Below are 24,631 nucleotides of genomic sequence, written 5' to 3' on the forward strand. Positions count from 1 at the left end.
CCACCTCCCTCCAGCTCCACCGCCTGTTGCCTTACCTGCAGCTCCAGAACACGCACCTTCTGGTCAGCTGCTTGTGCCTGGCTGTTATACTCACTCTCCATCTTGGCCCATCTGAGGTTGGTGTCCTCCAGCAGAGCCTGGGTGCTCTCTGTGTGTCTCCTTTGCAGCTCAAACTTCTCCTGCTCCTCCTTCAACGAGTTGGCGCTCTGAACCGCCACCTTCCTCAGCTCACCGATCTGCTTATTTTTGCATTCACGAATGACCTGGGTTTCCCGCCGTAGGCCTCGAACTGTCTCCTCTAGCTTGCGGACGCGCTCCTCAGAGTCCCGCTGCTTAGCTCTATACGCCTCAATTTCGCTGTTCTTTCTGTCCAAAAGGGCCCGCATATCCCGATCGTGTCTCTGCTGCATTAACCTAACTTGTAATCCTGCATCCGGTAAGCCACATAATGGAACTCTCTCCCTCGGTACCCCCATAACCTGACACTCCCCAACAAACGCCTCATTAGCCCTCCTTCCCATAGGTGGGGAAATAACCCCTGTCGCACGGGCTCCGGCAACAGGGCCCTTTAGTTTAACGACGGCTGATTATTAGTGCACCATCTAGCTATGTGTCCCGGTCGTTTGCATTGTCTGCATATTGGCCTCCCCTCTCCATCCCATTCATGTCTCTGAGGTGGCGCGTACCGGCGTGCAGGTGGCACATAAGGCGCCTCAGGCGGCGGTGGTTGGGAACGCACAGCAGGAGCGGCAGCTTGGATGAGCGGTCGGAGTTCACTCATCAACTCCTTCGTCATACCTTGCAACTGCGTCTTGACATCCTCCATTATTTCTCGCTTCAGTTCATCTCTCCACGCAGAGGTCTGTGGTGGCACAGGGACAGTTACGGGGTTAATAGCATGACAAGCAATTTCAGTAGCTGGCGTACCTCCATGTTCCGTGTCCAACATCAAGGCCTCCTGTCGCAGCGCGGCGAAGTCTTCGTCAGGATGGCGTCGAGCATATATTCTCAGTGCTTGGCCAAGTGGGCCCTCAGTTAATCCCATAAGAAACTGGTCTTTCAGAACGGCCTCGGAGGGGGCTGTAGTCGCATCATAACGCCCCAACCCACAAAATAATTCTCTCAGTCTCAGAATAAAGGCACTGACACTCTCTTCAGGGCGCTGTGCGCAACTATAAAATTGTGAGCGTACCTTTGCAACAGGGACTGTTTCTTTGTACACGTTATCTAGATAAGCAAAGATTTTGGCCACAGTATCTCGATCCCCCTCATCCAAGACATTAACTTGCCGTCTAGCTTCGTCAGTTAAAGTTTGTAATAGAATGGCAACCTTTTTAGCCTCATTAACATCTTGTGTACCCAATAGCCCTTTAATCTGCACTTTCCATTCCCTGTACTTAGTTTCACCCTCTGTACCTCGAAACGTGGGCAGCCACGGGGCGCCCGGATACACCGGCATCATCATCATATTACAAGTTCACAATTACACACTTATTCAATCTCTCCTCTATATTGCTCTGTGTCCGATCCTGCCGCTACAAACGCCAATTTATGTAAGGGTGGCCCAACTCACATTAACCGCCAGTGTTTAAACTGGTACCTTTGTCATTACCTTGTTACTGAATTTGCCAATAAATAATTGTGAATACACCTTTTTGGTTGGTTGTATATTATTAAGTATTATCATTAGCAGATTGTATAATTATAAGTTTCCGACAACGCCACCTCGTTTAAAGAGGAAAATAAGTGCACAAAAGGCACAACCTTTAGGGACACACAAGTTCGTTTACGGAACACCAGAGCAATATAAATCATGAGGAGAGAATGACCAGGACGACAGTTTAGAAAAGTATAACAATCTTTATTACTAGGTTACAGCGGCCTCTATCACGCCAAAAACACAATAATAAAATAAAAGGGAACCCTAAAATCCTACGGCGCCAACTAACTAAAAACTAAAAATAAGAGCACTGTCAACAATAAAACATTAATTCAAACCTCCCTTCTTTCTCTTATCGTAACGTTCTTGGTGACAATTAAAGTGCACTTAGTTTATGGTACCGGCTCGTTAAGGCCTCAAATCGTAATAGTATAATAATTACGATAATTAATTATAATGCAAGGAGCGCAGATTTAAGGACGAATAAATGTTATATAACTAAGCAGATATGAAATAATAGGCAGAGTATCGTTTCAGCAGGTGGGAATAGTGACTTCTACAGCAGGTGGGATGGCACACACAGCGGCGCACAGCTCATCTTTGGTCATCTACGTCTTTAGTCCACCGTTCTGTGAATACAAAGAATACGCCAGTATCCTTGTCGTGACGACTATACAGCTCAACTCTAGGCCAGTGACTTTAGTGACAGTGGTGTACAGGATTGGATACTCACACGCAGGCAGGCTTGTGACCTGCCGCTGCGAATAGTTCGCACGACACCACAGTAGTCACAACGACCCCTCTCGTTAGCCGGGTAGCCGGTTCGGCTCGTCAGGACCCTCTCGCTCGTCTCTGGATGGCCGGACCCTGCCTGGTACCGCTGACACCCGGATCACCGTCTGGAATCCGCTGGGTTTGTAAGGTAAAGCGCTACTCGGTCCTAGCACTTTAGTTCAATAAGGTTCAGTTCAGTTACTGCCTGGCTCGGCCTGTGCCTGTCTCTCTGCTCATCACAGCCGGCCACCTGAGTCACTTCCCTCAGCCTGCTCCACACACACGTCTGCGCCCCTTGCTTGTCAACCTAGACTGAGCCTGGCGTTCCTCTTAAAGGGCCGCCTCCCACTCTGCCAGCCGCCCATTGGCTGGTCATGACGTTAGTCCCCCATACATTGGCCAGCACCGGCGTCTAGTTATCCTATCAGTTCGCATTCAGACTCACACATGGAAAGAGAGGAGGTTTTAAAGGGGGACAGCAATACAACATTATAACCAAACGAAACATATTATACAAATTATACAAAACATGTTCAACAGAAGGAAATAATTGTAAAAACAACAATTATTAAAGGAAAGAAAAATAAAAAGAATAACGCTGCTTTCCACCCCCTCACACTCCCCCCTACTTGATCGTTAGCAGTCCCTGCGACTAACTCAACCGGGCTGTACCGCACAGACGGCTGCCCAAATTAACTCCAGCAGAACGTCGGGGACCTGATACCTCCCTGAAAGCTTCTTCCAGTTAGGCTGTCGTCTTGGTTGAATGCATCCTCCCTTCCTCCGCCTCAAGGGGACGGCCTGAGCCTCGTTCCCCCAGGTGACCTGCAACTGGGGTTCGTCCTGGAGCTTCTGAAGGGCCATCTCCTGTTCCTCAGACAGCTGCTGGTGTTCTCTCATCGGGGACACGCTCCGTCTGTTGGCCTCTTGCAACTCTGCGCTGAGGCCCGTTATGGTGATCTCCAGCTGGGCTTTCTCCTGGCTCAGCCTCTGACGCAGAGCACCACCTCCCTCCAGCTCCACCGCCTGTTGCCTTACCTGCAGCTCCAGAACACGCACCTTCTGGTCAGCTGCTTGTGCCTGGCTGTTATACTCACTCTCCATCTTGGCCCATCTGAGGTTGGTGTCCTCCAGCAGAGCCTGGGTGCTCTCTGTGTGTCTCCTTTGCAGCTCAAACTTCTCCTGCTCCTCCTTCAACGAGTTGGCGCTCTGAACCGCCACCTTCCTCAGCTCACCGATCTGCTTATTTTTGCATTCACGAATGACCTGGGTTTCCCGCCGTAGGCCTCGAACTGTCTCCTCTAGCTTGCGGACGCGCTCCTCAGAGTCCCGCTGCTTAGCTCTATACGCCTCAATTTCGCTGTTCTTTCTGTCCAAAAGGGCCCGCATATCCCGATCGTGTCTCTGCTGCATTAACCTAACTTGTAATCCTGCATCCGGTAAGCCACATAATGGAACTCTCTCCCTCGGTACCCCCATAACCTGACACTCCCCAACAAACGCCTCATTAGCCCTCCTTCCCATAGGTGGGGAAATAACCCCTGTCGCACGGGCTCCGGCAACAGGGCCCTTTAGTTTAACGACGGCTGATTATTAGTGCACCATCTAGCTATGTGTCCCGGTCGTTTGCATTGTCTGCATATTGGCCTCCCCTCTCCATCCCATTCATGTCTCTGAGGTGGCGCGTACCGGCGTGCAGGTGGCACATAAGGCGCCTCAGGCGGCGGTGGTTGGGAACGCACAGCAGGAGCGGCAGCTTGGATGAGCGGTCGGAGTTCACTCATCAACTCCTTCGTCATACCTTGCAACTGCGTCTTGACATCCTCCATTATTTCTCGCTTCAGTTCATCTCTCCACGCAGAGGTCTGTGGTGGCACAGGGACAGTTACGGGGTTAATAGCATGACAAGCAATTTCAGTAGCTGGCGTACCTCCATGTTCCGTGTCCAACATCAAGGCCTCCTGTCGCAGCGCGGCGAAGTCTTCGTCAGGATGGCGTCGAGCATATATTCTCAGTGCTTGGCCAAGTGGGCCCTCAGTTAATCCCATAAGAAACTGGTCTTTCAGAACGGCCTCGGAGGGGGCTGTAGTCGCATCATAACGCCCCAACCCACAAAATAATTCTCTCAGTCTCAGAATAAAGGCACTGACACTCTCTTCAGGGCGCTGTGCGCAACTATAAAATTGTGAGCGTACCTTTGCAACAGGGACTGTTTCTTTGTACACGTTATCTAGATAAGCAAAGATTTTGGCCACAGTATCTCGATCCCCCTCATCCAAGACATTAACTTGCCGTCTAGCTTCGTCAGTTAAAGTTTGTAATAGAATGGCAACCTTTTTAGCCTCATTAACATCTTGTGTACCCAATAGCCCTTTAATCTGCACTTTCCATTCCCTGTACTTAGTTTCACCCTCTGTACCTCGAAACGTGGGCAGCCACGGGGCGCCCGGATACACCGGCATCATCATCATATTACAAGTTCACAATTACACACTTATTCAATCTCTCCTCTATATTGCTCTGTGTCCGATCCTGCCGCTACAAACGCCAATTTATGTAAGGGTGGCCCAACTCACATTAACCGCCAGTGTTTAAACTGGTACCTTTGTCATTACCTTGTTACTGAATTTGCCAATAAATAATTGTGAATACACCTTTTTGGTTGGTTGTATATTATTAAGTATTATCATTAGCAGATTGTATAATTATAAGTTTCCGACAACGCCACCTCGTTTAAAGAGGAAAATAAGTGCACAAAAGGCACAACCTTTAGGGACACACAAGTTCGTTTACGGAACACCAGAGCAATATAAATCATGAGGAGAGAATGACCAGGACGACAGTTTAGAAAAGTATAACAATCTTTATTACTAGGTTACAGCGGCCTCTATCACGCCAAAAACACAATAATAAAATAAAAGGGAACCCTAAAATCCTACGGCGCCAACTAACTAAAAACTAAAAATAAGAGCACTGTCAACAATAAAACATTAATTCAAACCCCCCTTCTTTCTCTTATCGTAACGTTCTTGGTGACAATTAAAGTGCACTTAGTTTATGGTACCGGCTCGTTAAGGCCTCAAATCGTAATAGTATAATAATTACGATAATTAATTATAATGCAAGGAGCGCAGATTTAAGGACGAATAAATGTTATATAACTAAGCAGATATGAAATAATAGGCAGAGTATCGTTTCAGCAGGTGGGAATAGTGACTTCTACAGCAGGTGGGATGGCACACACAGCGGCGCACAGCTCATCTTTGGTCATCTACGTCTTTAGTCCACCGTTCTGTGAATACAAAGAATACGCCAGTATCCTTGTCGTGACGACTATACAGCTCAACTCTAGGCCAGTGACTTTAGTGACAGTGGTGTACAGGATTGGATACTCACACGCAGGCAGGCTTGTGACCTGCCGCTGCGAATAGTTCGCACGACACCACAGTAGTCACAACGACCCCTCTCGTTAGCCGGGTAGCCGGTTCGGCTCGTCAGGACCCTCTCGCTCGTCTCTGGATGGCCGGACCCTGCCTGGTACCGCTGACACCCGGATCACCGTCTGGAATCCGCTGGGTTTGTAAGGTAAAGCGCTACTCGGTCCTAGCACTTTAGTTCAATAAGGTTCAGTTCAGTTACTGCCTGGCTCGGCCTGTGCCTGTCTCTCTGCTCATCACAGCCGGCCACCTGAGTCACTTCCCTCAGCCTGCTCCACACACACGTCTGCGCCCCTTGCTTGTCAACCTAGACTGAGCCTGGCGTTCCTCTTAAAGGGCCGCCTCCCACTCTGCCAGCCGCCCATTGGCTGGTCATGACGTTAGTCCCCCATACATTGGCCAGCACCGGCGTCTAGTTATCCTATCAGTTCGCATTCAGACTCACACATGGAAAGAGAGGAGGTTTTAAAGGGGGACAGCAATACAACATTATAACCAAACGAAACATATTATACAAATTATACAAAACATGTTCAACAGAAGGAAATAATTGTAAAAACAACAATTATTAAAGGAAAGAAAAATAAAAAGAATAACGCTGCTTTCCACCCCCTCACAAACACACAATCAATGTTTACCAATACAGACTTATTTCCCCTGGGGAGAGACATTTCCTCGGAGAGCTTTCCAGATGTGATATGATATTAACACATTCCAATTCACAACAGCGGGAAATTATTATTTCTCATGCATGTTCACGTGTGTGTCTTGTAACACCACGTTCAAATTTCAAATCAGAGGTGCCATTTATCAATTGAGTCATGTGGGTGCAAAGAGTGGTGTGATTATGTTAGCTCCTGCAGGCAGCCTCCTACAAATAATATTCAGCGCACGCACACGAGCATATTATTCATCATTAAACAAGCTCACATGCTTTGTAAAAGACTTCATGTCACCCTACGAAAAAGAAAATTACTACGTGCACATCCTTCATGAGGTAAACATTCAATATTACACATTGTGTTCTGTCACACGCTCTCATTCAGTGCACAGACATGCATAAATAAGTACAGAAACTCACTCTCATGCATACAAACTGAGCATTTAAAGTGTGGGACTTAGGTCTGCTTTGAGGATGCAGAGCAGAGTTTGTGTGTGTGAGAGAGAGAGAGAGAGAGAGAGAGAGAGAACTCTGCTGTGCTCTGCTGAGGGAGTAGGCGAGGCAAAAGGGAGCAGAGGTGATGCAGGCTTTGGGCAAAGGCATTTCCCTGCTTCAAAAAGCAGCTCCATGCTGTATTTCATGTCCTGGAAGGCTGTGCTTCCCCTCCACTGAGTGTGAGGCAAATGGAATTCAACTTGACCCAAAACATTATACTGTGTGATGGGGAGTTGCTGGCTCAAACTCCAGGATCGCATCCTCTGCTTTCATGAGGAATAAAGAATACTGGGGACATTTATGTAGTGACTGAAGCCTAATGTTAGTTGTACAGCTGTGATTTCAGACAAGCAACAGCCATACAATGTATTATATACTATTATACTATACTATTATTATTAGTAGTAGTAGTAGTAGTACATTTACTGAATTTGCCGATAACAGCAACAAAAGGGTCGCTGCTGGGTTAAGATTTGTGTCCACCAAAGGGGGCACGGTGGCGCAGTCAGTAGTGCTGTCGCCTCACAGCTAGAAGGTCCTGGGTTCGATTCCCGCCGGGGGACACTGTGGGTGCTGGGGGCGTGTTCCCTCCTCCGCGTCATCAGTGCCCACACCCTAGGTGGGGTTGGCAAAAGGGCCTTTCTGTGTGGAGTTTGCATGTTCTCCCCGTGTCTCCTAGGGTAGATACCCTCACAAAAACATGCAGTAATCCTGGTCTCTATAAAGCCTCCCCCTGGCCAGCCGGGGCGCCTGATGGAGGGGAATGGAACTGGTTGGAATAACGTGTTCCTTCCACGCGCTACGTCCAACCGGGGAAGCTCCCCCTGTCAGGTGAAAAGAAGCGGCCTGCTCACTCCTCATGCATTGAAGGAAGCATGAGCTCAGTTCGGGGCCCTCCCCAGGTTGGCAGAGGGAGAGTAGAGCCCAGGATCACAGCTTAGGCAATTGGCACCGGGTGAAAAAATGGGTTACAAAAATCGTGGGATAAAAATTTAGGAAAAAAAAAAAAAAGATTTGTGTCCACCACCAGATTAGAAGTTTGACTCCAACACTTGTTGACTGTGTTTGAGTCACTGCTAGCCTTACACCTGCAGTGGCTTCCGCATTGTGGCTTTGGGACGGCTGCAGGGAGCGTCTTACCGACTAGTCAGACAGGTCGGGGGCATGGTCGGCAAAACTGCAATTGCGACTCTACTCATGCACAAAAATGCGAAATATTGCACATCGCAGAAGTTCTGCAAGATGTATGCGACTTGTCCGGAAGCCTTGTTTAACTCTTTTAGTGCTAAAACCGAATATTTTCGGTTCTTTTTTTCATTCCAATACTATTTTTTTTTTTTTTGCTATTTTACTTACCCTGAGCTGCTAGTAGCGACGTGGGTGGTCCTGGCTCGTCCATCGCTTTCCAACGAGCCATGCTACATGTTGCGACGATTTATTCCATTGAAAATGGTTTAGAATAAAGTTTAGAGCCCCCCCCCCCCAAAAAACTCTATTTTTGCAAGACGTATTAAGGTTTACAAAAACCGAAAATTTTCGGTTCCTTTAATAAAATGAATTAAATAATCAGAGGCCTCAACGAAGCCCCGGTCTAGCCCTGGATCCAAGCCGCCTACCAAGCTCTCTTTCCACCGGCCCATAATCGGGTAACATCGCTGAAACGCGCCGCCCAATCCAATACAAAGTCACATCTTTAGAACTCATTTTCTCTGAACTGTGTTCCTAGTGCAGTGGAAAAGTTTTTTTTGCGGCTGAATAGCTTCAGATCGGTCTTCTAAAAAAATAAATAGCTGATAGCTAACTGTTAGATCTCGGCCTCCACTTCACGTTCATAACACTGTTTGCAGAAAAAACACAAGCCACTTCTTCGTGGTTAACCGGATGTTACTATGAAGCCTTATGGAGGAATGGCTGGCACTCTAGCGGCACCTTGTGGCACCTGGCAGTTATCCAGTTAATGTATTAGTCCGTATTTTTAAATAAAATTAGTTTTTACCAAGTGTACTGCTTTTCCTCGTTTGCTACAATGTTAGCTGCAACAGCGCCCGTTGGTGGCTGGAAGCATTATTGTGCATTCTTCCATATACGTCATGTCCTTGTATGAGCGAATGGGGGAATGGATGATGGTCACGTGATAAGTGCAGCCATCTTTAACCAAACCAGAGATGCTCGATTTGGAATCGACACACACTTGGTAAAAACTCATTTTATTTAAAAATATGGACTAATACATTAAACAAGGCTTCCTGACAAGTCGCATAAACCTTGTAGAACTTGTCCGGAAGCTATATTTCGCATTTGTGCATGTGTAGAGCCGCAATAGCAGCTTTGCAGACCATACCCTCGACCTGTCTGTATAATCGGTAAGACGCTCATGCAGCCGTCCCAAAGCCACAATGCGGAAGCCACTGCAGGTGCGTCTTAATGTAAGGCTAAGTCACTGCACTAGTGACTACTGGTCCTGGCCTGGGCACCTGCTCATTGGAGGCCAGAATTGTGGAGTATAGCAATCTGGGAATACATCTTCCAAAAAAAAAGGGAAAAAAGAAAGGGGGGGGGGGGGGGGGGGAACAGCGCCCTCTCCATTTTGTTGCCCAGCACGGAATCTGTTCTTGACAGATTAGGTGAAAAGAGGATACAGGAGGATTTTTTATATGTCTCCCCTTTTTCTCAATAGTCTCTCTTATTCCCATGGCTTCCTCTGCCACCTCCTCTTCTCTTTAGTCCCTGCTGAAGTACCCACACTTTGAAACCTCATTCCTACTGACCCATAGTTCACCATTAAGTAGTGACTGCACCTGCCTCCAGTGAGCACTTGCCTTGTAATCGAACCACACGCTTGTAATTAACAATGTGTCTTAATTGAAAACAACAGCATTCATCAAAGACGGCGTGCTTCCACAAGAGCAAGATGTTCTCAACTGATTAACTATTCGCGGGCTGCAGTTCACCAAATACATTTGGATGAATGGATACATTGATTTGTCTGAATCCCTCGTTAAGTTGGTCCAATATGTATGGTTGATGTATGGTTGTGGTGAGCAACACAGTTTAAAGGAGCACAGGGCAGATCAATATCACATGCTCACAGTAATCACATTACTTTAGGTCATTTAGGAAAGACTAGCCCTTACCCGTTCAAAGATATGAGCTCCAAAATGATGTGCAGTGTGTGGGTTATGGGATGTGCACTGTGCATACAGTATATGAGGGATGGAAAGTAACTTTAACTGGTGCTTGCATGATAATATGTAGGAGCATCAATGTAAGAAATACCCGTTTCGTTTAATGGCTACCCACCCCCCCCGCCCACCCGCCTGCGCACACACCCGCCTGCCTGCACACACACACACACACACACACACACACACACACACACACACACAGTGTGTCACACACAGAGCTGGTTAAACATTTTGCCTCATGCTAGATGCAGAATAGATGTGCCTCATGCTAGATGCAGAATAGATAGTAGATACACCATAAAAATGCTAATATACAGCATATGATTTGTGAAAGTGACAAACGGGCTTCACAGTTATGTCAGGTGTGTTCATATGCTAATGGTGATGCGATTTCAGATCAATTGCTCCAGCCACTGAGGAGAAACGCTGTTTCAGACAGACAGACAGACACTCACTCACTCACTCACTCACTCACTCAGACATTCGCAAAATTATAGTATAGATGTGAGTCATACAAATGACATCTTTGATGGACAAAGAGGAGCCATGTACTGAAGAATACACACATTATGTTAGCAGAACACACAGTATTTCTAAGGTAATATAGCAATTAGGAAATGATTGCGATGATCATAATAGTCATCATCCTCATTGTCATCACTATAATCACAGCCATGATAACATGGTTTTTCACACAATAGAAGCAGACTATTTCAGTGATCTTAATTTAAACATTTAATATTTAGGTTATATGAAAAACTAAACTAAATTGTTAGCACTTTGAACACCAGCTTGCCTAACTAACGATATATGTCAGCCTTGATGTATTGTGATATTAAAGTGTAATCTTTCACAGAAGATAGCAATGTTCTCACTTTCACTTACCTTTACGCTGTTTATGGCTTTATTTAGCTACCGACAGCCAGAAAGCCCAGCAGGAGGAGGAGTCCTGAGAGAGCCCAGAAGAGAGGAACATGATTAATAGATGCATAAATACATTTATATTAACATAACTTACAGTAGCGATGTGACCTGAACCAGATAGTAGCCAGATAGAAGTTATGGACGCTTTGGATTAAAAGCATCTGCTAAATGCCTAAACTGTAAACTGTAACTGTAACTGGTACCACCTGACCAGTATTGGAACAGATAGTGCAGATAGAGCACATGGTTGTACAGGTGCATAAGAGAACATGTTCATTTTAATCGTCACGTGTACAGTAGATGATATGGGATGTGTCATGTGTACACTACAGTATTGCGTGTATGTTTCTGCATGCAGGGCATGCAGGGCATGCGGTGTGAGTGTGCTTGTGTGTGGTGCAGAGTGACACATTGAGTCATTGGTCCTAGGGTGGCCGTGTCAGGGCCCTTTTCCCGATACTGCCTGAGCAGCTCCCAGCTCTGTAAACATAGACAAATGTGCCCTACAGGAGCGCCGGCCACCCCACAGCTCCACTATGCCTCAAACTAATGAATTTTTAAAGACAGCATCAATCAAACCACAGGCCGGATCAATACAACAAAGCGTGGATTTCATCAGTGCTGTAGAGAAAGGGCTTGGTACACACATTGCTTCCAGTCGGGCTTCCTTGTCAAGTGTCACTTACCCCTACTATCTAGAGGGGGGCTGAAGATGGCAGTGTGTCTTCTCTCTGTGGGCTGACTGACCTACATGGTTGATTAACATGCGTAATAGCCAGTCAATCAGAGCATTAATTGCCAGTGTCTTCATGGATCATCAGCAGTATAGATCATTTTAGGAAAACACTGGGGTCATCGTTGCCATTAATCCTCACCAGACTGAAATGCCAGCTACATGTAAATATTTAAATGCACCGACTGTACACACACATGTACATGCAAGGACACACACACACACACACACACTTTCGACAACCTTTTTCAGATATAATTTGGAAATCATATATGGAGATGATCCCTGATGTCATCAATATAAAGCCATCATCACCTGGATATCCATATTTGAAGATATGCCCATCAATATTAAGCCCATATCTGGGAATGCCCATACAATAGAACCCCTTTCAATTCATGCCCATCAATATTAAGTCCATATATGGACATATTGTGCCAGTCTAACCAGTGTGGACGCGACACGAGTCACACTTGCAAATGAATTACGTCCTCGTCCCTTTTATGCCCAGTCGTAACGAATCCACTGGGAACTGAACAAACACTCTCAATGATTACAATCAGAATATATCGTTTTGTAACAACTATTTTAACAAAGGAATATCACTTAACCTACCTTGAAAGTTACTACCTTCAACAGACGGTGCTTTGATGATGCTACTATTCTGTTTTAATTTGAATTCACTCCTCTGGATGACAAAGCTCTGTCTCCACTCCTCACCCCCATCTAAAGAGCTTCACAGCAGCAGTAAACCTGCCAATTACAGTACCTGGACTTATATAACTTATTTTTCCTGACATTTCCCCCCTTACTTTCATGTTGCCTCTTGGGAAACAATGAAATTGGATGAATATTAGTCATATAATCTAAGGATGTGGACCAATTTCTGAGATATTGTGGGAGAAAAGACATGGAGATGAACCCCGTTGGGCAGTGATAACGGAAGGAACAGAAGAAAAGCAACCCCTATAATTAAATTAGAATATAATTAGAGATGTGGAGATTAATACCAAATTAAGGTGCTGCCCCAAGGATGATAAAGGCGCAGGGGGGAGAGAAAGGGGAATGCGTTAGGTGCAAACAGAAGGGCAGAGGAATTGAGGACACAGATGGAAATGGAGCTATCATTTGTCAGCTGTGTCAGTTCCCCTGTACAGTGGCCTCCTGTGTCAAGTGCATGGCTCACCTGACTGCTCTCAACCTCTCATACACACACAGGCCAAATCAAAGCACTTTGTGGGAGTCATGATCCTTCCAAAGTTCCTGACTCCAAAGACTTATTATTTTTTTCCACAGGGCTTGAGGAAGAAATCCATAAGAGAGCTGTGACTATTTCTTCCTTTAACTGATAAGTATCTTTTCCCATTTCTCCTCCAATCTTTTCTGTCAACCCTATGTGTTCTATAAGATTTCCTCAAAATGTAAACATATAAACTAATGACGCATATTACAATGAATTTAATTTTCAATTTTGGTGTGGACAATCATAAATGGCAGACAACTCACATTGCTGAGGATATCATGCACACCGTGGTGTGTTGTTTAGTTGGAGAAAATTAGAGAAAGTGTGTGCTTTGGATTATTTAATACCTCTGGTGGACTGGCGAAGAAGACAATAATGTATGGCCAAAGATTCTGTATGACAGAGCATTTCCCAGCTAAAGCAACAAAAGAGAAATGTTTATTTTCTGTTTTTCCTCTGCTTCCCTTCAAAAAGAGGGATTTTCAACCATCCCCACAGCAGCGGTGAGACAAAGTGGTGCAAAACAAAGGCTCCTTGGCTAAAAGCCTGGTGAATTGTTCAGATTTTCAAGGACATTCCTCAGCAGAGCAACCCTCTGCACCCTAAAAGAGTCAAAGCTTTCTCAGTCTCCCTCTCAGCCGCTTATGAAACTGGAGGCTATGTTCAACGTAAGCCTTAGGCACTGCAGAAACAGAAAAGCCCCTGGGGTAAAGCTGCAAAGATTCAGACAAAAATCCTTCCGTTTTGTAATTCTCTCCATTTTCTCGAAGATTGATGGGGCTCCCTTCTGAAGTGGCTTGTTCAGAGAAAATTGTCTTTTTTGAATATTTGAAAGCCTAGATAATCTTAATCGTAGGAAACACGCACACAGCATGAACCTTTCATAACAATGGCACCATCAAAGAAAAACCCTCATCATAAATGGCATTCATGTGTGAATATACAGTATTACTGGACCCATTATGTGAAGTGATTCACAGCGGGGGAGAGAGAGAGAGGAGAGAGAGGAGAGAGAGAGAGAGAGAGAGAAGAGGAGGTGCAGGAGGAAGATCCATCGCCAATTCAAAGAAGAAAAGATAATTTTTAAATATGCTACTCCAAATCAGCCTTAGCCAACAGTATTCTCTCACACATTCAATAATTAAATAGGCCTCAGATATTAAGAAAAAAAAACATTAATGTATAGTACCTTTCCCTCACTTGCATACAAACGCACAGACACCATCAGTCATAGGAAGCGCTGGCTTATTGCTGCTTGCTATTTTGTGGATTTAATATTGGAGCATGGGCAAAGTTTTCATGTTGGCCTGGTCAATTTAGGTTATTGATATTCTTCACTTGAGAGGCTGTTTTTGTTAACCACAATCCTCACCCACAGGAATACATTTAGCACTCAAATATACCACATTATCTATATTTCAAGGGGGTAACCGTACAACTCTTACTGCACACACTATAGCCTTTAGCATGTAGGCTATAGGCTACGTGTTGCTTTTTGTTGAGTCATCAAACTCAGAATCTATCATTTTCAAAGTGCACCAGCAAGAAGTGTCAGCATTGATTGATTTTACAAAAAATAATGATACCTGCTAGCTGGGCTGAGGAAAATATTGGTCTTCAAAGGTGTCAACATGTCCAACTTCAAAGACTTGTTGTCAACTAGGCCTAGTGGCTGTATGCCTAGTGCTGCCCACCATTTGTGATTTAAAAGAGAGAGAGAGAGAGAGAGAGAGAGAGAGAGAGAGAGGGGGGGGGAGAGAGAGAGAGAGAGAGAGTGCCACTGCCGCTGTATCCATATTTACCAAAACCTCCAACCTCTGCCATCTGTTGTGGAGAGAGACACCCCCATGCATTTCCATTGGAGTTACACTGGGCCACAGATGTCAGGAAGGGCCACAGGCACAGTAAATGAACCCACTTCCTTGTTCTTCATTCATCAGTGAAAGGGCAGGCAGCCCAAAACACTGATGATTAGCCATATTGCTGCTATTCCAGGAACTGGAAAGATTGTTACTCAGTGAAAATCAGCCTTGACCGTGATTAATGTGCATTTCTGTTTCAGTGTGTTTAAGTGCAGAACCAGGGAGAAATGGGGTTAACAGGATCCACCATCCATTTCACACACATCCGAGAGCTCCTTCTTGAATCATGAACTATATCTGCATGAGAAAATATATAATAGGGGTAAAAGGAAACCATGAGTCATTTACTACACCTGTTGACACCAATGCCCTGCAGCTGGAACGCAGGTTTACATATCAAAGGCCCTGAGGAGAAGACAACACCTGGCCATTTTCTGTTGCTATTCAATCCACAGCTCTGATCACAAATGATGCCCAGCGGACAACTAGCACACAGCAAGCACCGCACAACAATGATGGGCCTCCCAACATCTGTGCTTACAATGAGGCATAATCAACTGCAATACTTTCTATTCTATCATCATAGTGCGAACACTATGAATGATATTATAATTTGACATTGGATATGGATATTGTTTAATTGTTCTTTTGTTATTTATTGTTGTTCTAATTAGCCTACTCTGTGGAGTAATTTATTGTAAATAAAGCCATGTGACTTTTTTTCTCCTCATCCTCATACCCCTTGAGTCCTGAGACTCCTGACATCAAACAAGGCAACATTATAACAACAGTTAATACCGTAGTTCTATAAGAACAGTTAATACCGTAGTTCTATATTACAGCCAGTCTGTTTATCTCACCAAGGGAACAGTCTGTTATCAGCTGATGAGGTTTGCTTTTGTTGAATGGAGGTAATGTATATGGTCTGCATGTTTCCCAGCTTGTTATCTCTCACAAGATATGCCCAAGCGAGGCTCTGGTCAAGTGAGTGTCCATGCTGATAACTCAGCACCACTCAAGTTACATACCAATAGGATGGGAATCAGTTATAATCTACTTTGAAATTGTAGTACTTGACTTGACTTGGAAATCTAGCATGAGTAAGAATGGTAACCTGTGTCATATAAAGTATCTTTATTGTGGTTTGTAACTTTGTATTGTGGTTTGCAGAAAGTGCAATGCCCAGTTTTTCTCTGGTGACCATGCAGGCTGAAATGAGTCGCCAAATGAATGACAATTCCTAATTCCCTCATGTACTGTATGTAGTCCCTTGTCACTGGTGACTCCTGCTGGTTGTCTCTTGGGGACAGTGTAGACAACCTGCACATGATGTCACCAGTCTGCTTTTCACCTGATGGTAAGGAGTTTCACGAGGCAGGCATAACTCATGCGTAGTGCGGCTGCATAGTGGCCCTAACTTCTAGTTATTACTAGTAAGACACCTCAGGGTGACATGCGACCTCGCCCTGGTCGCGCCAATTCTTGACTATCTGGCCAACCACAGTGTTTCTCTGACGATTCTAGTTGTTATCATTCTGGGGGGAGTTTGTTCATGTTTTTGTGAGGGTATCAACCCTAGGAGACACGGGGAAACATGCAAAACTCCACACAGAAAGGCCCTATCGCCAACCCCATCGAGGGTGTGAGCGATGGGGCCTAAACATGGAAATGTGGAGAACACTATATATGGAGATAGTCCAGTCCATCATGTCATAATGGGACTACCGTCATAGACAGTAGCCATTGTTAGGCCGGAGTCAATGGCTGTGTCTATGACGGTAGTTCCATATGACATATTGGACTAGACTATCTCCATATATAGTGTTATCCACATCTCCATGTTAGGACTCATATATGGGCATAAAAAGTATGTCATGTGACATCACTTCCTGTACAGACAGTCAGCCATTGACTCCGGATTAACAATGGCTACTGTCTATGACGGTAGTCCCATATGACATATTGGACTAGACTATCTCCATATATAGTGTTATCCACATCTCCATGTTTAGACAGCCAATGACTCCGGCCTAACAATGGCTACTTTCTATGACGGTAGTCCCATATGACATGATGGACTGGACTATCTCCATATATAGTGTTATCCACATTTCGTGTAGCCGCCCTGTACAGGAAGTGATGTCACAACTCGCTGACATCACACTGACATCACAGAGGATACGGAAGGACGGGTCACAAGGATACGGAAGGAAGGAAGGAAGGAAGGACACTCAAGCGACACGATTCTTCAGAGTATATGCGACCTTCGGTCGCAATTATTATTATCATCATCATTTTTCATCCAGTGCCTTTTGCCTAAGCTGTAATCCTGGGCGCTACTCTCTCTCTGCCAAACTGGGTAGGGCCCCAAACTGAGCTCATGCTTCCTTCAATGCATGAGGAGTGTGCATGCAGCTTCTTATCACCTGGCGGGGTGACACGTTATTGTATTTCAACCAGCATCCTTTCCCCTCCATCAGGCACCCCGACTGACCAGGCAGAGTAGACCGTAGAGACCAGGATAACTGCATGTTTATTGTGAGGATACTTACTTACTTACTTACCATTTATTTTAGTTGGCACTATTGCCTATATTCACACAGTGGCCAATTTGCTCTCACATCATATTTGCGGGTTGGGAAGAAATATTATTATTATTATTATTATTTAATTAACTTAATAGCAAAATGGCCGCCCTGCGAATATGGTGAATTGGTTCATCCTTGTGCTGGCAGACAGTTGAGGCACGTGCCAACCATACTGCTGTACTAGCACTGCACAATGCACACCTAATAATTATTCATTGTTTGTTTTGACAAGATAGCACAAACATTTTAACTGTTCTGAGGCACCCTGTTTCATGCATGGCTTTGAGATAAAGAGTGTGTAATTATCTCCTCTGGTTATTTCCACCAGCTGCCGCTGTAGCACTCTGCAGTCCTCAATCAAAGTGGAACACAAGCAAAGTGGATGTTGTAAGCAAAAGTGTCAAACTTTATGTATTAGGAAACCTATCCAACAGTGGTGCTGTCTGATGGGCAGTGGTGGAAAGTAACTAAGTACGGACAGTTACTCAAGTAGCCTACTGTTTTCAGTACAATTTTGATGTATTTTGTAAATCTTCTTTACTACTGGAATATTTCCAAATTTCAATACCTTTACTTCTACTCCCCAATTTAAACAAGCCAAAAGCTTTCTTGTGGTGTTTATCCTTTTAGTTGACCTTTACCAGTGAACTGTACCGTCATGTACCTTTTCCTACGCAAACCTCTAATACAATCTTCAATCAATCAAAACTCCACTACATCTCAGAGGAAAGATATTGTACTTACCCTAGCCCTAACCCGTTACAATTATTTGAATACTAGTTAGTAGTTAGCTACTTTGTAGATTTGTATTATTACAAAACATGCATTAACCCAGTGGTTCTCAAACTTTTGGGCTTCAGTAGGCCTACCCCCTTTTCCTGATTGCTGAATCCAGTACCCACTTTAATCGACAACATTTTGACTAGAAAATACTGACATCAAAAGTCCAATTTTTATGTCAATATATTGAAAATAAAAGTAAATAGTCTATTTCCTAATCAGTAGTACAATTCGTACTTAATTTGGTTTAAAGCTATACTGAGCTGCACGTTCACATACATTTGTTAAGTCTAGGAATGCCATGTTATCATAGGGTTGGTGACCTCTCAGAGGAAACTTATCTCACTATGCTAGGACCAACATTGTTGGCATACCATTACCATTTAAACTAAGTTAGAACTATAGGCTATAGGCCTATCCTTTGTATTGCCTTTTTAAAAGATAACTGTACCTACTGTAGAAAACAGTCAGGGAATTTTATTCAATTGCCTTATAGCCATGTGTGTGTGTGTGTGTGTGTGTGTGTGTGTGTGTGTGTGTGTGTGTGTGTGTGTGTGTGTGTGTGTGTGTGCGTGCGTGCGTGCGTGCGTGCGCGGTACAGCCATGTAGAAAGTCAAATAGGCTATGTTGACCATCTGTTTATCGCTATTCAAATCAATGCATGGTTAACGTATGCCACCTAGCGTTGTGTTTTTATTTGCAGCATAGGCTATTTGCCACTTAAGTAGGTCTAGTTGAGTGAAACAAAACGTTTAGGGCTATACACACTCACACGTTTTTAGAGATTGATTGATTGATTGATTGATTGATTAAATACTAAAATGTCATCATAAGACAGTCAGAAAACAAAATACAAATGTAATTGTATTTGTAAAAAAGGTCAGGGGACTTTTGTCTTTTTTCTCCCCTTTTCTTTTACAGTTTCGAGCTGCAGCCACCTGTTAGTGACTTTTCAGAGCGGTTTTAAAGGAGGGTATAGGGAAATGTACACTCCTTTAGGCCGTCATTAGGACTGAGTATTTTAAAAGATCCGTCTGGAATTGTAAAATTCACACTGGCCCTACGCTACGCGCACCATGCAGGAGCTCAGAACTTTGCAAGCAGGCTGCAAAGAAAAGTTGCTCATCATCACTCATTCACTGACTGCTCAGCAGCCCACGTAATGTGTAATGCGCATTGGAGAGGTCCGCGCCATCTCCGCTGCTGCCTTGAGGGGAAAGGAAAGCTGCTTTGTCTCCACATAGGAACTCCGGAAAGGCATACAAAAAAATTATGTTTAGGTAAGTGATAACTAATTATTTGATTCCTTCAGACGAACCGCTGTAGACTAAAAATATGTGGAGTAAATCGTACGCATGTGCTAGGCTATTTTATGAGGCTGTGATAGATAGCCTAGAATTGCTAAACGTAGAAACTTTTTTTTTCTTTTCTTTTTTTCTGCCTGTAGCCTCTAGCGCGCGCGTCTGAGAGCGAAAAGAAAATAACGAACGAACAATCAACAGTTTGCTCTTGGCTATTTTGTAGGCTATTTCGTTTGCTGCAATATAGCCTACGTTATGGCCTATTAATGCACTGGGCTTTTCAAACGTTTACATTTCAAGTTCTCCCCACTCTCTGACAGCTACAAATGGAACCAAATGGTGTTAAGAGTTACAGACTTGTATGGGTCAATTGACCCCATAAAGGAAAACGATCTCAACAGGCCATACAGGCTTTTGTGGGTGTAGTCTATCGTTTAAGTTGACCTTGTGTCACGAAACTGTACCCTTTCCTGTGCAAACCTCTAATAAAGTATTCAATCAATCAATCAATCAACAAAGTCCCACTGTGAGAACCACTGGCCTAGTGGTTGCATAGGCTACAGAATATTTATGTTCACTATCAGGTTGCAGGCCTATTCAATTAATAGTCTACATCACTTTTCTGAGAACTTATAGCCTAATGCTGAACATCAGGATTATATCAAATCTGAGCAAAGGGGTCAATTAAGCAATTCATTAATTTTGATGCTTCTATAGTCTATTAGTCTTGGTGTATCTCAAAACTCCTACAGTTAATTTTCGGATAAAGGTAGGCTAATTATACATTACTGTAAGAAACATCTCCATTTGCCTTGGTCTAATCCATTTAACTTGGAAAGTTAAAACTTGTAAGCATTCATGTACAGTAAATTAATAGCATTAATACAATTGAGTGGATCATGTAATTGACTGGGTTAGTTTATATTTCTAAAGCCTTGCTTGTAACACTGCCAATTACTTGTTGTATAAAGAGCTAAGCACATAAATAAATATATCTACAGTATGTCATGAATATATACAAAAATGTAGTTTATATATACTTTTTACTTTGGCAAATATGGTTTATGTGTTAATCAAATCTCCAGTGGGGTTATTTCACCAGTGGCTGGAGAGAGAGAGAGAGAGCACACCATATGATCCGACCAGTGTAACACAAATTAATCTGATTAAAGACTTACAGCATTCCATGGCAGAATCTCATATAATCATCCTGGCAAACATGTTTATAGAGAATGTTGTAATTCTGCAATTTTGTTGCCCATAATAATATGTTGGCTGTGCACATGTAACAACGTAAATATAATGTCTCTATTTATTATGCCACAGCTCATTTGACTGAATCAGTGATATCTCTTGCTAGAGCTAATTATGGCTTCACCCAAGTTGTAATGTCAAAGGTATACACTACAGACATGCATACAAGGGCACTCAGGTGAGGCAGATGTAGTTAATGAGTAACTAACTAATCTGGGCAGAGGGCAGGTAGTCCTGACAGACACAACCAAAAGAGAAACCTGTAGTGGGGAAATAAGAAACACAATCCTCTACGGACTGTACTTTTCTGGGACTTAACTCATCTGGAGGGTAAGAGTACAAGGTTCATCAAAGTATTTGTTCTTTGAGGGGTGGACTTGCCTTAACTCAATAGAAATGTGGGTTTCGTTCAGGAGCGGCCTATCACACTATGTCAAAACAAGATGTCTTCTTGCAGTTATGTAAATGCTGGTGGTTATAGAATAGACCAGACACAGCAGAGTTGATTCAAGGCAGAGTGTGATTGAGTAGCTGAACTTGGGGCAGACATTTCAAGATATATGGTATTAAAGCAGCAGTTGTTTAGCCTAACTACTTCTGATTTATAAAATGGAGTTGTATATTAATCTCAAGAGTGATTTTGTTCTCATTGTGAGCCAAGCCTCTTTCAAACAAATTACTCATTGTATTGGTACAGTGCACAGAATACAAACAAAAGTCTTGTTCACCTCATCCTTTATGTTCTTACTGTAGATAAAGATCTGAGTTTTGTGTATATTGTGGGTGTGACATTTTCAGAAACCCCTTGTTAACAACAGAGTTCACACAGTGCATTCTTAGCTCACAGGTCACAAGAGTAAAGGTGTGAAAATGTGCAATGAAATACCAATTACTTCATCTTGTTGCTCGTAATAGAATATCTTTGGATCTGATCTTATTAAGGTGTATCCCAATTATTCTCTCTTTAACAGATGAGCACCCATCCATAATTGAGTCTGGACTGGTCAATTGTGTTGCTGCCTGCAGCCATCGCGGGAGCGGGAGTCACCATGGAAACGGTGGTGATCGTGGCCATTGGGGTGCTGGCCACCATTTTCCTGGCCTCCTTCATTGCTCTGGTGGTGGTGTGCCGACATCGTTACTGCCACCCTCATGACCTGCTCCACCACTTCGACTCCAAGTCAGTGTCCTTCATCAATACACAGTATCTTGCTCTCAACCACATAGGATTCCTTTATACATACAATATAAGTTATTCCCGCCATGCATCCCACTCATCTGTTGTCGATATATTCACTCATTGAGTGGAAAGCCTTGCCTGGTTACAGACCCTGTATCGCTAGCCACACCCCTTTACATTTTTGTTTCGGCGATACAGTGAAACGAAATGTCAGGCTGAGTGTCAGGCTACGGAAAGCCCAGATTACACATTGGATTTAAGAAAGCAACACTGTCTTCTCACAACACTTCCTCCTTGACCCACATCAACTCAAATGTATCAGTATATTGCTTAAGCACTGTCACAGTCTCAAAGAGCTTTATAGGCTCACATTTAATACATTAAGGAACGTAAATTAGTAGACCACAACCACCAAATAAACAAAACTATTAGATGTCTGTGCGGCTCAAGTGACAGCACTAGTAACAAACTATACAAAATCATTACTAGCTGCATTATCTACAGTATCTATTCTTCTCTGCCACAGGCCCACCGTAGATCTGATCGGAGCCATGGAGACGCAGAGTGAGCCCTCAGAGTTGGAGCTGGATGACGTGGTCATCACTAACCCTCACATCGAGGCCATCCTGGAGAATGAGGACTGGATTGAGGACGCCTCGTAAGTCTGTAGCAATGTCTTAACTAATCTAAACTAAATTACTAAATCACTTGTTTGTCCAATCATACTGTACCTCTCTCACATGGTTTTGACCTAATAGTCAAATTCAGAATGAGAATTTTACAACTCATGGTAATGAGCTTTATTTGTTAAAACCATAATAGTCTAATAATAGTCTAAATGCCAGCATCATGGATCCAAACCAATTTTGTACTTATTCCCACAGAGGTTTGGTGTCTCACTGTATCTCCATCTTAAAGGTAATGAGACTACTTGCTTTCTCTTTTAAACACATTTCCCCATCCCTCCTTTATTACTTACTGAATAATATTTAAATGTTAATGTCCGCGTACAGATATGCCACACTCTGACTGAAAAGCTGGTCGCCTTGACAATGGGTTCAGGGGCAAAGGTCAAAGCACCGGCCAGCCTCAGTGACATCATCACTGTGGCCAAACGCATCAGCCCGAGGTAACCTATCATCTTACTGTATACAATAAACCCTACCATAATGTAATATTATTGTCGAAGCTGAGACATTGTACTGTAGCCTTTTGTGTTAAATCTGATTCATGGTTCTTTGTTTCATGTCGTCTGTCTTGTAGGGTGGATGATGTTGTGAGATCTATGTACCCCCCTCTGGATCCAATCCTGTTGGATGCCAGGTAATAATATCTGTTTTTCCATCATTCAAAGAGGCATTTTTTTTCTGTGACTTGTGAGAACTTTTGTTAAAAGACTCATTAGCCTGCAGATTGATACTGCTGTCTGAGGGAACCGACAAGGAGTTTGCAGTGTGGCATGAGTTATGCGCAGATGAATAACTCAAGAGATAAATAGAGAGAGACAGTGATCTGAATGTTTGAGCTTTGCTGAGAAATGCTAATGCCCAGAGAATACTTCATAACTCTTACGTAAATGGAAATATCCAAGCAGCCTGTGTGTGTGTGTGTGTGTGTGTGTGTGTGTGTGTGTGTGTGTGTGTGTGTGTGTGTGTGTGTGTGTGTGTGTGTGTGTGCGTGTGTGTGTGTGTGCGTGCATGCCTGCGTGGGTACTTTTTGAAGATACCGTAATGTGTTTTCTTCTGGAACCAAATAATAAATGACAGTTTCCCCAAAAAATGTTTTAAGACAATAAGAAACTAAAAATGCATTTGCTGGGGCGCCCGCTGGCCTAGTGGTCAAGGCGCATACCACATACAAGGCTATGATGCCTGCTGGCGACGCTGGTTCGATTCCCGATCCGGACGACCTTTGCCACATGTCATTCCCCATCTCTCTCCCCATTTCCTGTCAGCCTACTATCCTATCAAATAAAGGTAAAAGCCCAAAATCAAATCTTAAAAAAAAAAAAAATGCATTTCTTTAAGGCTGTTGTTTTCTGGGCAAACGCTGTGTGCTCCACAGGGTAAACATCACTTACATACTCTTGCTCTCCCCAGGGCCACCGCCCTCCTCCTCTCTGTCAGCCACCTGGTGCTGGTGACCCGCAACGCCTGTCACATGTCCGGCAGTATGGACTGGATCGACCAATCACTGCATGCGGCTGAGGATCACATGGTGGTCCTGCGCGAGGCAGCCCTGGCTTCTGAACCAGAACGATATATACCTGGAATGGACATGCAGAGAGAACAGGCCATCTGAAGCTCACATACACACTGACACACAGACAGGAACGCGCACGCACGCACACACACACACACACACACACACACACAAAATAGACGATCTACAAGCTCACGTCACTACATTTACACACACACACACACACACACACACACACAAACACAAACCACATATCAGCATTTTACCCTCTATCCTCAAGCTGCTGCTCTTGTAAATTTTGTATGTAGATCATATTCTTTGGACACGTATACTTCCCCAAGGAATAGACTTA

At 44.0% G+C, this 24,631-nt stretch overlaps 1 protein-coding gene across 1 annotated transcript; it reads left to right on the plus strand.

Moving 5' to 3' along the window:
* Positions 1–21,943: 21,943 nt before the first annotated feature.
* On the plus strand, positions 21,944–24,378 carry tmem98 (transmembrane protein 98; the record flags this gene model as incomplete). Its single annotated transcript, XM_080723975.1, has 6 exons — positions 21,944–22,077; positions 22,604–22,735; positions 22,962–22,995; positions 23,091–23,206; positions 23,341–23,400; positions 24,177–24,378. Exons 1-6 carry the CDS (start codon positions 21,947–21,949, stop codon positions 24,376–24,378), a joined length of 675 nt encoding a protein of 224 aa, XP_080580101.1. The 5' UTR covers positions 21,944–21,946.
* Between the last annotated feature and the right edge of the window lie 253 nt (positions 24,379–24,631).

This window comes from Nannobrachium achirus, assembly GCF_963921795.1.
Source record: "Nannobrachium achirus genome assembly, chromosome: 4".
Taxonomy (NCBI): Eukaryota; Metazoa; Chordata; class Actinopteri; order Myctophiformes; family Myctophidae; genus Nannobrachium; species Nannobrachium achirus.